Source organism: Jaculus jaculus, chromosome 16, assembly GCF_020740685.1.
Source record: "Jaculus jaculus isolate mJacJac1 chromosome 16, mJacJac1.mat.Y.cur, whole genome shotgun sequence".
NCBI classification, from domain to species: Eukaryota; Metazoa; Chordata; class Mammalia; order Rodentia; family Dipodidae; genus Jaculus; species Jaculus jaculus.
The window spans coordinates 36,118,833-36,134,835 of NC_059117.1; the positions used below are offsets into that span (position 1 = coordinate 36,118,833).

General features: G+C 41.2%; 1 protein-coding gene across 2 annotated transcripts in view; it reads right to left on the minus strand.

Annotated features, from left to right (window-relative positions):
- The window catches only part of Igf2bp3 (insulin like growth factor 2 mRNA binding protein 3), a 180,993-nt gene that overhangs the window by 40,032 nt on the left and 124,958 nt on the right, over window positions 1-16,003 (minus strand). For both annotated transcript variants that reach the window (XM_004652816.3, XM_045135802.1), the window contains one exon: window positions 2,771-3,052. In XM_004652816.3, coding sequence (XP_004652873.1) covers window positions 2,771-3,052 — 282 coding nt within the window. The remainder of the gene's footprint in view (window positions 1-2,770; window positions 3,053-16,003) is intronic.

The window sequence follows — 16,003 nt, forward strand, 5'->3', positions numbered from 1 at the left end:
ATTTAATTATAGAAAACAAAGACATCACCATTTCCTACCATTATTGCTCAGCATGTAAGTACATCTTCAGCTTGTATCATTATTAGAACATTTGATTTTAGAAGAAAATAGAATGTTTGATTTTAGAAACTGCTGCATGAGCTGCTGGCTTGAGTCTCAAAAAGTTGTTAGAGAAATGGAGAGATGGCTCAGCAGCTAAGGCACTTGCTTGCAAAGCTTAATGGCCTGGGTTCCATTCCCCAGCCACCCACATAAAGCAAATGCACAAAGTGGCATGTATGTCTGGAGTTAGTATGCAGCAACAAGATGCCCAAGTGTGCCTATACACACACACACACACTCTCTCTCTCTCTCTCGCTCACATACTCTCTCTCTCTGCTTGCAAATACATAAAAATTATTTTTAAAAAACCTTTTGGGCTTTAAGCAACCCTGGGATTAGCATGTTCTTGTTCTACTAAGGACATAGCCTTTTGAAAATGTGTTTGCATTGGAATTTCCCTGTAAATAAATTTTATCTTTGCCCTAAAAACAAAACAAAACAAAAAAAAAAACCCAACCTGTTGGGCTAAAGAAATGGCCTCACAGTTAAGGTGTTTGCTTGCAAAGCCAAAGAGCCTAGGTTTGATTCCCTAGTACCCACATAAGTCAGATGCACAGGTGATGTACACATCTGGAGTTCATTTACAGTGGCTAAAGGCCCTGGTTCGCCCATCCTCCCCCTCCCCTCTCAAATAAATAAAATATCCAGTTGGTGTGCTGCACGCCTTTAATCCCAGCCCTCAGAAAGCAGAGGTAGGAGGATCACCACAAGTTCTAAGCCACCCTGAGACTACAAAATGAATTCCAGGTCAGCCTGAGCTACAGTGAAACCATACCTGAAAAAAACAAAATAAATAAATAAATCAATTTTTTAAGACCTGGTAAATAAATTTTGGTTTGGGATTAGGGCAGAATTTCCACCCATTTCTGAAATGGCCCTAAAAACATACTTCTGCCATCAATTGATTTGTATACCTTTTAAAAAAATATTTATTTTTATTTATTTATTGCAGAGATAACAAGGGAGAGAGAAAGAGAGAGAGAGAATAAGAATGGGTGCACCAGGCCTTCTAGTCACTGCAAACGAACTCCAGACACATGTGCCACCTTGTGCATCTGACTTACACGGGTACTGGGGAACAGAACCTGGGTCCTCAGACTCCATAAGCAAGCGCTTTAACTGCTAAACCATCTCTCCAGCCCTTTGATTTATATTCCTATCTTACATACTAGGGTCATATAAAATTTCTTGGATGAAAAGGAGTCGGGAATTAAAAAGTTTAAGAAGCCCTGATGTAGAGTTCAGAGCCATTCATTTTGAATGCACTATATGAATTCTTCTCCTCATTGTTTTGACAAAATACCTGACAAGAAGCAACTTCGGGGAAGAAGGGTTCATTTAGGTTACAGTTCAAGGGATATAGTACATTATGGTGGGGAAGGCATGGAGCAGGAGCTGATCACACTCATTTAAGAAGCTGGTGCTCAGCTTTCTCCCTTTCTTTTTTAAAGATTTATTTTCATTTACATATTAAAGACAGAGAGAATGAATGAATGAGAATGGGCATGCCAGGGCCCCTAGCCACTGCAAAAGAACTCCAGATACATATGCCACCATGTGCATCTGGATTATGTGGTCCTGGAGAATCAAACTTGGGACCTTAGGCTATGCAGGCATGCACCTTTACCGCTAAGCCATCTCTCCAGCCCCTCCTTGTTATTCATTCCTGAATTACCACCCACGGAATGGTATTGCCCACAGTTTGGGTGGGTTATCTCATCTCTAACCTATCTAGAAACTTTCTCACAGACATGCTCAGATATGTCTCCTAGGTGAGTCTAGATCCAATCAAGTTGACCACAGAGATAAACCATCGCTGGAAGCCAGTCCCCAACGGCTCTTGCTTCAGGGCAGGAGGAATGAGGTGGATGCTCCCCGCAGGGGCGCGAGGACACCACTAGACACAAGGCTTTTGGCTCTGCATGAAAATGCATCACCCAGTTCAATGCAAGACTGGGGAGCAAAGTACACACAGCACCACAGTTCTGTTTCAGAGAAAGGCCATGCTCAATTCCTCAAATTACAAGAAATCCTTGCTGTACTCAAAACAAAAATATTTGAGAGCTAGACAAAGACAGAGACGGTGAGTGGGTATATGTGTGCCAGGGCCTCCTGCCACTGCAAATGAACTGCAGATGCATGCACCACCTTGAACATCTGGTGGTAGATGGGTACTGGGGAAGCAAAGCATGGCCCATAGACTTTGCAATCAAGTACCTTTAACTGCTGAGCCATCTCTCTAGCCTTCTGTAATTAATTTAAAAGGCAAAATAATCTGTTTATCTCTGTAGCTAACTGAAGGTTGCAGAAAGATGCAGTTTATACACCTCTGCCTCCCCACTGTTATATTAAAGGCATATGTCATCACTCCTGGCATAAGGTATTGTCCCTATCACATTACCAAGTACTGTAAGAGAGGACCAAGTTCCAGCACCACATACCCTATTAAAATGCAAGGGGAAAAGCTGGGCATGGTGGCACACACCTTTGATCCCAGCACTTGGGAGGCAGAGGTAGGAGGATTGCCATGAGTTCAAGGACAACCCGAGACTACATAGTGAATTCCAGGTCAGCCTGGGCTAGAGCAAGACCCTACCGTTGGGGGGGTAGGGGGAAGCAAGGAGGCAAGGGGAAGAATGGTACACTACCACACATTCACAATACTCACTTAGACTGGGTCTGTTTAGTGATGTTCCGAATGGTGGCACCTTCTTTTCCTATAATGGCTCCAACGAATTGAGTAGGAACCAACAGGCGCAACGGCAAGTCACATGGCTTCTGCTTGGACACTGACCCTGGTGATGTCTGCCTGGACGAGCCCCTCTGCCCTGTCCCTCGGCGCCCACGGAGCTGCTGGGAGGCGTTCTGCTGGCCCGCCATTTCATCAGGGATGTAGGCAACTTTCAGGGTGAAATTTTCTAACTGGAATCCATTCAGTTTGTCTAAAGCTCTGAAAATTCACAAGAAGCAAGGGGAGGGAAAAGAAACTGAACAAAGTGAAAAGTCTTTTACAAAGCAACACCCATCTGCTCCATTCAGAATTATTGGTTCCAAACCTCCCGAATAAAGCCTGTGATGAGGAAACCAAAACACCCACAACCCAACACAACCACCTTTGGAGTCTACACCAGGAAGGGCTGGAAGGTGTCAAGAGAACATCTACCAGTGAAAAGTAAAAAATGAAAGAAAAACACTTTGTGAATTTCGTGATTCATTTTAACACAGGAGGTTAATGACAGCTCAAGAATACCCCCAACAGGGCTGGGGAAATGGCTTAGCAGTTAAAGGTGCATGCTTGCAAAGTCTGCTGGCTTGGGTTCAATTCCCCAGTAGCCATGTAAAGCCAGATGCTCAAAGTGGCACATGCATCTGACGCACCCATATACTCCCTTATCTCTTTATCAAACACATATATAATATATATTAGCCAAAAGATAAGATTGAGTGAGCAGCTCTTGTGCTAATGCTCCAAATAAGAATGGAAAAGACATGAATTCACCTTCTAATAAAATCCAAATGCTTAAAATATTTAAAGAATCAATGAGTGCCCTGGTGCATGGTGGCACATATAGGAGGACTGCCATGAATTTGAGACCAGCCTGAGACTACAGAGTGAATTCCAGGTCAGCCTGGGCTAGAGCAAGACTCTACTTCAAAAATAAAAATAAATAAAATAAAAACCAAAAACAAGAGCCAGGCATGGTGGTGCATGCCTTTCATCCCACCCAGCACTCAGGAGGCAGAGGTAGGAGGATCTCCATGAGCTCAAGGCCACCTTGAGACTACACAGTGAATTCCAGGTCAGCCTGAGCTACAGTGAGACCCTACCTCGAAAAACAAACAAACAAAAAGCTTTTCTGGACTTCCGGTTAAGATGGTGGCGTAGGTACCACGCCAAAGCAGCCTAGGGGGGAAAAAGACCAAAAAAAACTCAGCAAAATACACACTTTTACTAAAAGGTGAGGTGTATAGGAAATTGAGGCGGCAGCGGAGAAGTGGAAGAGTTATAGAGCACCCAGAGCCTGCACAGGCGGAAAAGCGACTCCGGCAGCTCGGCCGCAGCGCAGCAGAAAGCCGCCAGACTCTCGGCTCGAGCCACAGGAAAAGCCAGGTGCGGGATTTTCCCCTCACACTGCGCTCTCCGCAACTCGGGAAACGTGAGGGGAGGAGCGGCAGCGAGCAGGGAGGAGCAGACCGCGAGGTAGAAGAACACGTGGAGCAGCGAGACAACCAGAGCAGCCGCGGCTCCCTCCCCTCCCCCACCGCCTGATCCCAGCTCCGGCGAACAGAGCAGCGGCCTGGACCGGCCACAAACTTGGGCTGACAGCGGGACCCAAGCAGGAGCAGAGTTCAGCAGCAACATCAGCGGCTCCAGCACCGGTACCAGCGGCCCCAGCAGCAGCGGACCCAGGAGCGGCAGCGGATGACAGATCCCGCAGCAGCGGCTTCAGGGGGGAGCAGCGGCGGTGGTCACGGCAGCAGGCAGCTTCAGCAGCGGTGGTGGCTCCGGCGGTGGCAGCTACGGCAGCAGCAGAGGGCAGCAGCAGCGGCTCGGTTTGCCCCGTAGGAAAAGCAAGTGCCCAGCTCCAGAAATCAGAACAGCAGCCCGACGACCCAGGCAGCAACTTGACTGAGACCAAAATCACCCAAGGTAACTGGGATTGCACCAGGGAAGGGTCTCACTTGGTCACAAGCTGACTTGGATCCCTCAACAGACCAGAAATCTAAACCTCTTTGTTGATAGAGGATCTGGTCATTATAATAACTACTCTTGCATACATACTTGGGGCTGTTTTTGATTGAATGTGTACAGTCTTTAGTTAAATTTTAGAATTTACCTGTATTTTATTCCACTCAGCCTGCTTGAATACTCCTATAGCAGGGAAACTCAACCCCTAAGAACATCTTTGTAGATACTCTGAGAGTCTTAAGAGCCACACCTAATACCTTAAGGTCCTACCCTGAAAATATATTACATCAAATCAATTGATACAGCTAAGAATACACAGCTAGCTAGAAAATCCAAGCATTAACTTAATCCAAGATGCAAAAATATATACATTATAACACAAGAAACACTAAAAAGCAAGACGATATAAATCCACCTAAAAGTATTAATGCATCAGAAATGTCCTCCAGTGAGAAAGAGTTAGAGGAAATGCCTGAGAAAGAGTTCAAAAGAATAATTATAAATATGTTCAAAGAGGTCAAAGAACACATGAAAACAATCAAAGAGGAAATCAAAGGAATCAAAGAAGAGGCAGGACACCAATTTAATGAAATAAAGAAGGCAATACAAGACATAAATAGGGAAATAGAAATAATAAAGAAAAACCAGTCAGAATTACTAGCAATGAAGAACACAGTTAATGAAATAAAAAACTCTGTAGAAAATCTCACCAGTAGGATGGATGAGGGAGAGGACAGAATATCTAAGCTAGAAGACCAGTTGGCAGACCTAATGCAGTCCAACAAAGAGAAAGACAAACTTATAGAAAAGTATGAGTGGGAATTTCAAGATATTCGGGACACTATGAAAAGATCAAATATAAGAATTCAGGGCATAGTAGAAGGAGAAGAACTCCACTCCAGAGGCATAGTAGGCATCTTCAACAAAATCATAGAGGAAAATTTCCTCCAAATTGGGAAAGAGGTGCCAATACAGATACAGGAAGCCTTTAGAACCCCAGCCAGACAAAACCCAGAAAGAACCTCTCCTCGCCATATTATAATCAAACTTCCAAACACACACATCAAAGAAAAAATATTGAAAGCAGTTAGAGAGAAAAATCAAGTTACCTACAAAAGCAAGCCCATCAGGATTACAGCAGATTATTCAACACAAACTTTTAAAGCCAGAAGGGCTTGGAGTGATATATTCCAAGTTCTGAAAGATAACAACTGTCAACCAAAGTTACTTTATCCTGCAAAGTTATCCATTCAAATAGATGGAGAAATAAAGACATTCCATGACAAAAGCAGGTTAAAGGAGTATCTGAAGACAAAACCAGCTCTACAGAAAATACTTGATAGAATCCTCCATGCTGAACAAAAGGAAAAGCACACATATAAGGAACCTAGAAAAAAACAAGCTATACTCAAATACCAGTTAACAGAAGAGAGCACAGGTAGAACCAGTAACACACACACACACACAAAAAAATGGCAAACATAAATATACACCTTCAATAATATCTCTTAATATCAACGGTCTCAATGCGCCAACGAAAAGACATAGATTTGCAGACTGGGTTAAAAAGCAGGATCCTACAATTTGTTGTCTCCAAGAAACTCACCTTTCTACAAAGGATAGACATTATCTTAGGGTGAAAGGTTGGAAGACGGTGTTTCAAGCAAATGGGCCTAGAAAACAAGCAGGGGTTGCTATCCTAATATCAGACAGGGTAGACTTTAGTCCGACGTTAGTCAAAAAAGATAAGGAAGGTCACTTTATATTGATTAAGGGCACACTCCAACAGGAGGACATTACAATCCTAAACATATATGCACCTAACACGGGGGCTCCCAAATTCGTCAAACAAACACTATTAGAACTAAGGTCACAGATAACACCAAACACAGTGGTGCTGGGTGACTTTAACACCCTACTCTCATCAATTGACAGGTCATCCAGGGAAAGAATAAACAGAGAGGCATCTGGACTAAATGAGGTCATAGAAGGAATGGACGTAACAGATATATACAGGACATTTCATCCAAAGGCTGCAGAATATACATTCTTTTCAGCAGCACATGGAACATTCTCTAAAATAGACCATATATTAGGACACAAAGCAAATCTTAACAAATTCAGGAAAATTGAAATAATTCCTTGCATTCTATCTGACCACAGTGGAATTAAACTACAAATCAGTAGCAAGAAAGGCTATAGAGCATACACAAAATCATGGAAACTAAACAATACACTACTAAATGATGAATGGGTCAATGAAGAAATCAAAAAGGAAATCAAAAACTTTATAGATTCAAATGATAATGAGAACACAACATACCAAAATCTCTGGGACACAATGAAGGCAGTTCTAAGAGGTAAATTTATAGCCTTAAGTGCCTATATTAAGAAATTAGAAAGGTCGCAAGTAAACGACCTAATGCTTCGCCTAAAAGCCTTGGAAAAAGAAGAACAAGGCAAACCAAAAATTAGTAGACGGGAAGAAATAATAAAGATTAGGGCAGAAATTAATGAAATAGAAACAAAAAGAAACAATACAAAGAATTAATGAAACAAAGAGTTGGTTCTTTGAAAGGATAAACAAGATTGATAAACCCTTAGCAAATCTGACCAAAAGAAAGAGAGAAGAGACACAAATTAATAAAATCAGAGATGAACAAGGTAACATCACAACAGATTCCAGAGAAATTCAAAAAATCATAGGGACATACTATAAAAGCATATACTCCACAAAGTATGAAAATCTGAAAGAAATGGATGATTTCCTTGATCTATATGACCTACCTAAATTAAATCAAAATGAGATTAATCACTTAAATAGACCTATAACAAACATGGAGATCCGAACAGTTATCAATAATCTCCCAACTAAAAAAAGCCCAGGCCCGGATGGATTCACTGCTGAATTTTACCAGACTTTAAGGAAGAGCTAACACCATTGCTTCTTAAGCTTTTCCAGGAAATAGAAAAAGAAGGAATTCTACCAAACTCCTTCTATGAGGCCAGCATCACCCTGATACCAAAACCAGGCAAAGATAGAACAAAAAAAGAAAATTACAGACCAATCTCCCTCATGAACATAGATGCAAAAATTCTCAACAAAATATTGGCAAACAGAATACAAGAGTATATCAAAAAGATCATTCACCCTGACCAAGTAGGCTTTATCCCAGAGATGCAGGGATGGTTCAACATACGCAAATCTATAAATGTAATACATTACATAAACGGGTTGAAGGACAAAAATCACATGATCATCTCATTAGATGCAGAGAAAGCATTTGACAAAATCCAACATCCCTTCATGATAAAAGTCCTACAGAGACTGGGAATAGAAGGAACATATCTCAATATAATAAAGGCTATTTATGACAAGCCTACAGCCAACATATTACTAAATGGGGAAAAACTGGAAGCTTTCCCACTAAAATCAGGAACAAGACAAGGGTGTCCACTGTCCCCACTTCTATTAAATATAGTTTTGGAAGTCTTAGCCATAGCAATAAGGCAAGAGACACACATAAAAGGGATACAAATTGGAAAGGAAGAAATCAAGTTATCATTATTTGCAGATGACATGATTCTATACATAAAGGACCCTAAAGACTCTACTAGCAAGCTGTTAGAGCTGATCAAAACCTACAGCAATGTAGCAGGATACAAAATAAATACCCAGAAATCTGTAGCCTTCATATATGCTAACAACAAACACACAGAGGATGAAATCAGAGAATCACTCCCATTCACAATTGCATCAAAAAAAATAAAATACCTTGGAATAAACCTAACCAAGGAAGTAAAGAATCTATACAATGAGAACTTTAAAACACTCAAGCGAGAAATTGCAGAAGACACTAGAAAGTGGAGAAACATCCCTTGTTCCTGGATTGGAAGAATCAATATTGTGAAAATGGCAATCTTACCTAAAGCAATCTACACATTTAATGCAATCCCTATCAAAATTCCAAAGGCTTTCTTCATGGAAATAGAAAAAACAATCCAAAAATTCATTTGGAATCACAAAAAACCTCGAATATCTAAAATAATACTGAGCAACAAAAAAGAGGCTGGTGGTATCACCATACCTGATTTTAACCTATACTACAGAGCCATAGTAACAAAAACAGCATGGTACTGGCACAAAAACAGACATGTAGATCAGTGGAACAGAATAGAGGACCCAGATGTAAGCCCAAATAGCTATCCACCTGATATTCGATAAAAATGCCAAAAATACTCATTGGAGAAGAGACAGCCTCTTCAGCAAATGGTGTTTTGAAAACTGGATAAATATCTGCAGAAGGATGAAAATAGATTCTTCTCTCTCACCATGCACAAGAATTAAGTCCAAATGGATTAAGGACCTTAACATCAGACTGGAAACTTTGAAACTGCTAGAGGAAAAAGTAGGGGAAACCCTTCAACATATTGGTCTTGGCGAAGACTTTCTGAATACAACCCCAATTGCTCAGGCAATAAAACCACAGATTAACCACTGGGACCTAATGAAATTACAAAGATTTTGCACCGCAAAGGACACAGTGAAAAAAGCAAAGAGACAATCTACAGAATGGGAAAAAATCTTCGCCAGCTATATATCTGATAGAGGATTAATATCTAGGATATACAAAGAACTCAAAAAGTTAAATAATAAGGAATCAAACAAGCCAATCAAAAAATGGGCTATGGAGCTAAATAGAGAGTTCTCAAAGGAAGAAATACGAATGGCATATAAGCATCTAAAAAAATGTTCTACGTCACTAGTCATCAGGGAAATGCAAATTAAAACTACATTGAGATTCCATCTCACTCCTGTCAGATTGGCCACCATCATGAAAACAAATGATCATAAATGTTGGCGGGGATGTGGAAAAAGAGGAACCCTTCTGCACTGCTGGTGGGAATGCAATCTGGTCCAGCCATTGTGGAAAACAGTGTGGAGGTTCCTAAAACAGCTAGAGATTGATCTACCATATGACCCAGCTATAGCGCTCCTAGGCATATATCCAAAGGACTCATCTCATTTCCTTAGAAGTACATGCTCAACCATGTTTATTGCTGCTCAATTTATAATAGCTGGGAAATGGAACCAGCCTAGATGTCCCTTAACAGATGAGTGGATAATGAAGATGTGGTACATTTATACAATGGAGTTCTACTCAGCGGTAAAGAAAAATGAAGTTATGAAATTTGCAGAAAAGTGGATGGACCTGGAAAGTATTATACTAAGTCAGGTAACCCAGGCCCAGAAATCTAAGTGCCACATGTTCTCTCTCATATGTGGATCCTAGCTACAGATGACTGGGCTTCTGCGTGAGAATGAAAATACTTAGTAGCAGAGGCCAGTAAGTTGAAAAGGAGACATAAAGGGTGGAGAAAGGAAGGGAGGAGGATACTTAATAGGTTGATATTGTATATATATAATTACAATGATTGTAATGGGGAGGTAATATGATGGAGAATGGAATTTCAAACGGGAAAGTGTGGGGGTGGGGAGGGAGGGAATTAGCATGGGATATATTTTATAATCATGGAAAATGTTAATAAAAAATTAAAAAAAAAAAAAAAGCTTTTCTTCTGTCTACTCCTCCATCACACTATATATCAATTTGGGGAGAATGTACAGCTTTTTTCATTTAAAAATTTTATTTTAATAGTAATATGAATTATATATAATTTGTTGGCACACATCCCAACAAGCTTTTATTTTATTTATTTTATTTTATTTGGAGCAGTGTCTCATTCTAGCTCGGGCAGACCTGAAAATCACTCTGTAATCCCAAACTGGCCTCAAAACTCACAGTGATCCTCCTACCTCAGCTTTTCGAGTGCTGGGATTAAAGGTCAGTGCCACCATGCCTGGCACCAACAAGCTTTTAAGCAGTAATATACATAGCCAAATTAAACAAACAAACAAACTAACAAACAAAAAACCCTAGGGCTTACCAGCGTCTGAGAAACTCTGCCAGGGCCTCCTTTCAGTAATAACCCCTCTTCTAGACTTCAAACACCACAGATTAATTTTGTCTTTTGAAAAGTACTATGTAGGGGCTGGGAAGATGGCTCAGCACTTAAAAGTGCTTGTTTGCAAAGTCTGCTAGGCCAGGTTCATTTCCCAGCTACCAACCTAAAGCCAGACAAGTCTTAGTTTGTAATGGCAAGAGACCCTGGCAGATGCATACACATATATACAAAAAAAAAATTAAAATTAATCAGATATTACATTGTGTGCATGTTAGTGTAAATATTTTTTCTTTTCTTCTTTTAATTTTTTTATTCACTTCTATTTATTTAGTTGAGAGTGACAGAGAGAAAGGGAAGGAAGGAGGGAGGGAGGGAGGGAGAGAATGGGCACGCCAGGGCCTCCAGCCACTGCAAACGAACTCCAGACGCATGTACTCCCTTCAGCATCTGGCTAACATGGGTGCTGGGGAATCGAGCCTTGAACCAGGGTACTTAGGTGTCACAGGCAAGGGCTTAACCGCTAAGCCATCTCTGCAGCCCTAGTGTTAATATTTTCAAAAAATACTAAGTATTTGATAGTACATGCACGCTATGTATTTATGTCTAGTGTCTTAAATGTATTTAAGATATATCCAAACTATTGTGTTCTACCTTGCCTACATACTTTAAATGAAGAAAATTCAATTATAAATTGTAATAGGATATATACCCAAGATTTCAAAGGCAAACATTATCATTCCTAATAACCTAATTCCCCAGCAAACAACAAACAAAAGACCCCATACTTTTCATCTACAGATTCTTCCGCATATTCTGTTCCAAAGTACCCTGACTTCAGCCCACACAGGGAAAGAAAGCAAAGCATGAAAAGCTTTCTCCAGTTAGCCCAAGTTTATTCCTGGTTTTATGATTCATTTCCTTATTTGAAGACTGTATCATTATGTTCTCATTCCTGGGTCAAAACTGACCAGAAGCAACTTATAGAAGGGAAAGGGCTTAGTCTGGCTTACAATTCCAGGGGGTGGAGTCTATTGAGCTGGGAACGCAGAGTGGAAGAAGCTGGCCATGTTCAGTCCAGCAGTGCGGAAGAGGAGTGATGGATGCTTAATGCTCAGCTAGCTTCTCTTTTTATACATCCAAGCAACCTACTCCATGAGCCAGTGCCACTCGCAGTTATGGGGGGGTCCCTCCCATCTCAACTAACCTAATGTACAAAATCCCTCATAGACCTGACCAGACATTTGTTTCCATAGTTATTTAAAATCCTATCAAGTTGAAAACTAGAAATTCATCATTACAAGTCCACCCCCTCTCAACTTGACATCTAAACAGAACACTTTTCAGCCATAACCTTCCACCCCTGATTCACACAGGCTTGTGGTCATCTCAAAATGCAAAATGCGTTTGTCAACTTCAAAAGTGCTCATGGTCTTTAACACTTTTCATAAGTATAAAGTCTCACATGAGACTCAGGGTAATTTCTTAAACATGAGCCCTCTAAAATCAACAAGTTACAAACTTTCAACATATAATGGCACAAAGTCAATATTCCCATTCCAAAAGGAGGCAAAGGTAGGAGGATCACCATGAGTTTGAACCTCCCTGAGACTACATAGTGAATTCCAGGTCAGCCAGGGCTAGAGTGGGACCATACCTCGAGGAAAAAAAAAAAAAAAAAAAGAGTGCATATATAGCAAGCCACAAGCCAACACTGGACCAAAAGCCAGCAAGGCAAGCAACCCTGCAGCTCCCATGCCTGGTATTTCAAATTCCTGATGAAATCCTCTGGGCTCCAGCAAGACTCTAGTTCTGCTCCTGTAGCTGTGCTGCTGATAGCTTCTCTCCTAAGCAGAATCTGCCCTGAGCCTGCAGCTTTTCTTGCAACTTGGGATTCACCTTCACAGATTCAAATGATGGCCTCACTCTAGGGGACCAATTCTGTCACAGTCAGCCTCAGTTGCTGAGATGAACCTATAGACTAGACACAATTATGGAAGGAAGGGAATTTACTTGAAGCTTACAGATCCAGGGAAAGTACCATAATGGCCACAGAAGTTGACCCCTGCACAGGTACATGCAGAGAGAAAAGTAACTAACAATAGCACCGCAAGCAAGCACACTTCATGAACTCCATAATGGCAGAATGCCAGCACTCTACAACCCCTTTTTGCTGGAAACAGATTCACCCCAAACACAGCTTGGGGCTGGACCCTAGGATCCACCCACAGTGACACCTCTTCCAGCCAGGCAGCTGGAGATTTAAATTACAAGCTTTAATGAATTCCTGAATCAATTGGGGGACGGGACATCCAATTAAACCACCACATTCTTCCCAACCCCCAATAGATTCATAACTATCTCACACTGTATATTGTGTTCAGCCTAAATTAAAGGTCCCCATAGTCTTAACCAACTTAAGATAGTTCCAAAGTCCTAAGACTCATTTAAGATTTAAGACTATCTCTTAGGGTCAGTATTGTAGGACATGCCTTCAACCCTAGCACTCAGGAAGAGAAGTAGGAGGATCACTGAATTCAAGGCCACCCTGACACAACAGAGTAAATTTCAGGTCAGCCTACCTCAAATCACCAAAGACTGTCTTTTAACTGTGAGGCCTATAAAATCAAAACAGGTTATATGCTTTCAACATACAAAGGCATAAGGTAACCAATTGCAATATGGCCTAACAAAGAAAGATTGGACCAATGCAAACTCAATAACCATCAAGCATCAAACATTTGCAGGTGACATCTGGTATCATAACCAGTGACTGACAGTCTCTGGATTTTCCAATTCTACCCCTCTAGCTGGGCTGAATGGCCAGGGAAAACTTCCATCCTGAGCTAAGAGAGTTCCATGCTAAGCTCTTACACAGTCATGGTATATCCAAAACATCTTTGGGTCTTCCAATGGCTTTTCCAGCCTCTTCCTCAGGGTCTCACACCCTGCTTCATGCGGCGTCTCAGCAGTGGTTACTAGAACTGTGTGTACTTCATAACCCACTGCACACATTTTTTCATGCTTCTAAAATTAATACCAGGTGTGTGGTACACAACCATCTCCTTAATTCAGGGACAAAATAAATCATGACCTTGAAGAGCAGATTCCTTCTTTTTAGTCATCTCCTTTCAAAGAGTTTGCATACCAACCATTCAGTATTTCTGGGGGAGAAACACCTCAGGCATTCTCTCAAGTTGTTTTAATGTAAAGAAGTCGGGTCATCTTCCTTCAGATTGCTAATATGTTTGACAACAGCAGTTGCATTAAGCTGAAACCAGTCTCTGTGCTGGTAAATTTTAAACTTGCTTGAGTTTTTCTAATTTTAAATCTTATAGCTCTCAGTCCCATATGTTTAGCCAAGCACATCAGTCCATTACAAATTTAACCTTGATCAAACTGTTTGGACATAGGCAGCAGAATGCAGCCAGCTCTTGTGCCAGCAGCCCAGTTCCAGCAAAGTCCTCTTTAGTCTTTCCTTCCCCTTAGAAAGTTCATAAGCCAAGACTCCAAAATACAATTCTCTCTGCACTTAGCATTATCAAACTCTCATCAGAGTAGTGCATAAAACTTGGCTTATCACTCCAGAAGGCATCGTCAGTTGCAAGCACCAAGTTTCCCATTTCTCCAGCACACAAGTTCCCAAAGACCAAAATCCACATGGTCAGATTTATCTCAGCAATTCCCCACACTCTAATACCAGTTTTGTTCATACTGCTTAGCCCCAATGGTTCTCTGGAATCATAGTGCAATAGTCTATGACCTCCACCTTGTAACACCAGTATCATATGAATGCTGCTGCCAAATTGTACTATCACTTTGGGATGAAGTCTGGTCTTGGACTATAGCTTATAGCTGTAGCAATCTCTGAATGTTGACCTTGGGAGTCTCTGTATGTACAGACCTCCTTCTGCATTCTTCCTTCAGGAATTTTCCCCCAGATGAATTTGTGCTCTTCCTATCTTGGCCATTCCATGGGTTGGCATGAATTAGGGCTTGTATTTTCTCCTTGCTCCAAGGTAGAGCAGTTGGCCTCCCCTCCTCCCATTTGCAAGCAGAAAAAGACAGGGAGAAAATGGGCATGCCAGGGCCTTAATGCTCCCACCACTGAAAATTAACTCCACTTTGTATATCTGGCTTTGTGGGTACTTGGGAATCAAACCCAGCCTATCAGGCTTTTTCCTCTGACTGCTGAGCCATCTTCCTAGTTGGCATGTCTTTAATGTTGTCTTAAATGGTGATAATCTCTTTAATAATTATAGAAACAGCTATAGTTTCTGGGCCTGGACCTTGAAATTTGCTTAATGTCTTGTCTGCGCCAATTTTCACATTTTTCCATTTCTTTCTGACCTGTATTTTCCTCTCCTTCACTGCAGATTTCAATCAGTGCAGCAAAAAGAAACCATGCCACAGTTTAAGTGCCTTGAAATTTCCCCCAGCAAACACATTAGTATACTACATTTAAATTCAATTTCACTCAAGTTCTCAGGACAGAGGAAGAATGGATCCAGTTTCTTTGCCAGTATATCATATGAATGGCCTCTACCTCAATCCTTGATAAAGTCTTTTCCCCCTTCTATAAATTAATGAGTAAAGCCTCCATAGTCCACATTTCTCTCAGCCTTCCAGTTTTCCAAACTCCCACTAGAACGGCACATTAAGTTTCTCAGAGCATTGTAAGACTTCTCTAATTGTACATCATTTCCTGGGCTGGGAAGATGGCTCAGCAGTTAAAGGCACTGACCTTTGCTGCCCTGGTGTTCAATTCTCCAGAACCCAGGTGAAGCCAGATGCACAAGTGGTGGGTGTCTGGAGATAGTTTGCAGTGGCAACAGGCCCTGGTATGCCCATACTACCTCTCTCTCAAATAAATAAAATATTTTAAAAAGTTCCAAATCCTTTCATAATCCTCCCACAAACCAGTTCCAAAAGATTAAGAAACACATGGTCAGGTCTATTGCAGCAGTAGCCCCTTTTCTTGATACCAATTTTCTTTATCAGTGCTGTCCCATCACTGGGACAAAATACTTGAGCAGAAGCAACTTATGGAAGGAAAAAGGTTTATTTCAGCTTACAACTCCAAAGAGTCCAGTTCATATGGCAGGGAAGGCATGACAGCAGGAGCTGGTCACATTCAGTGTAGCCACTAGACAGGAAGCAGAGCAATGAGTGCTTAATGCTCAGCTAGCTTTCTCTTTTAATTTATTAATTTATTTGAGACTGACAGAGAGAGAAAGAGAGAATGGG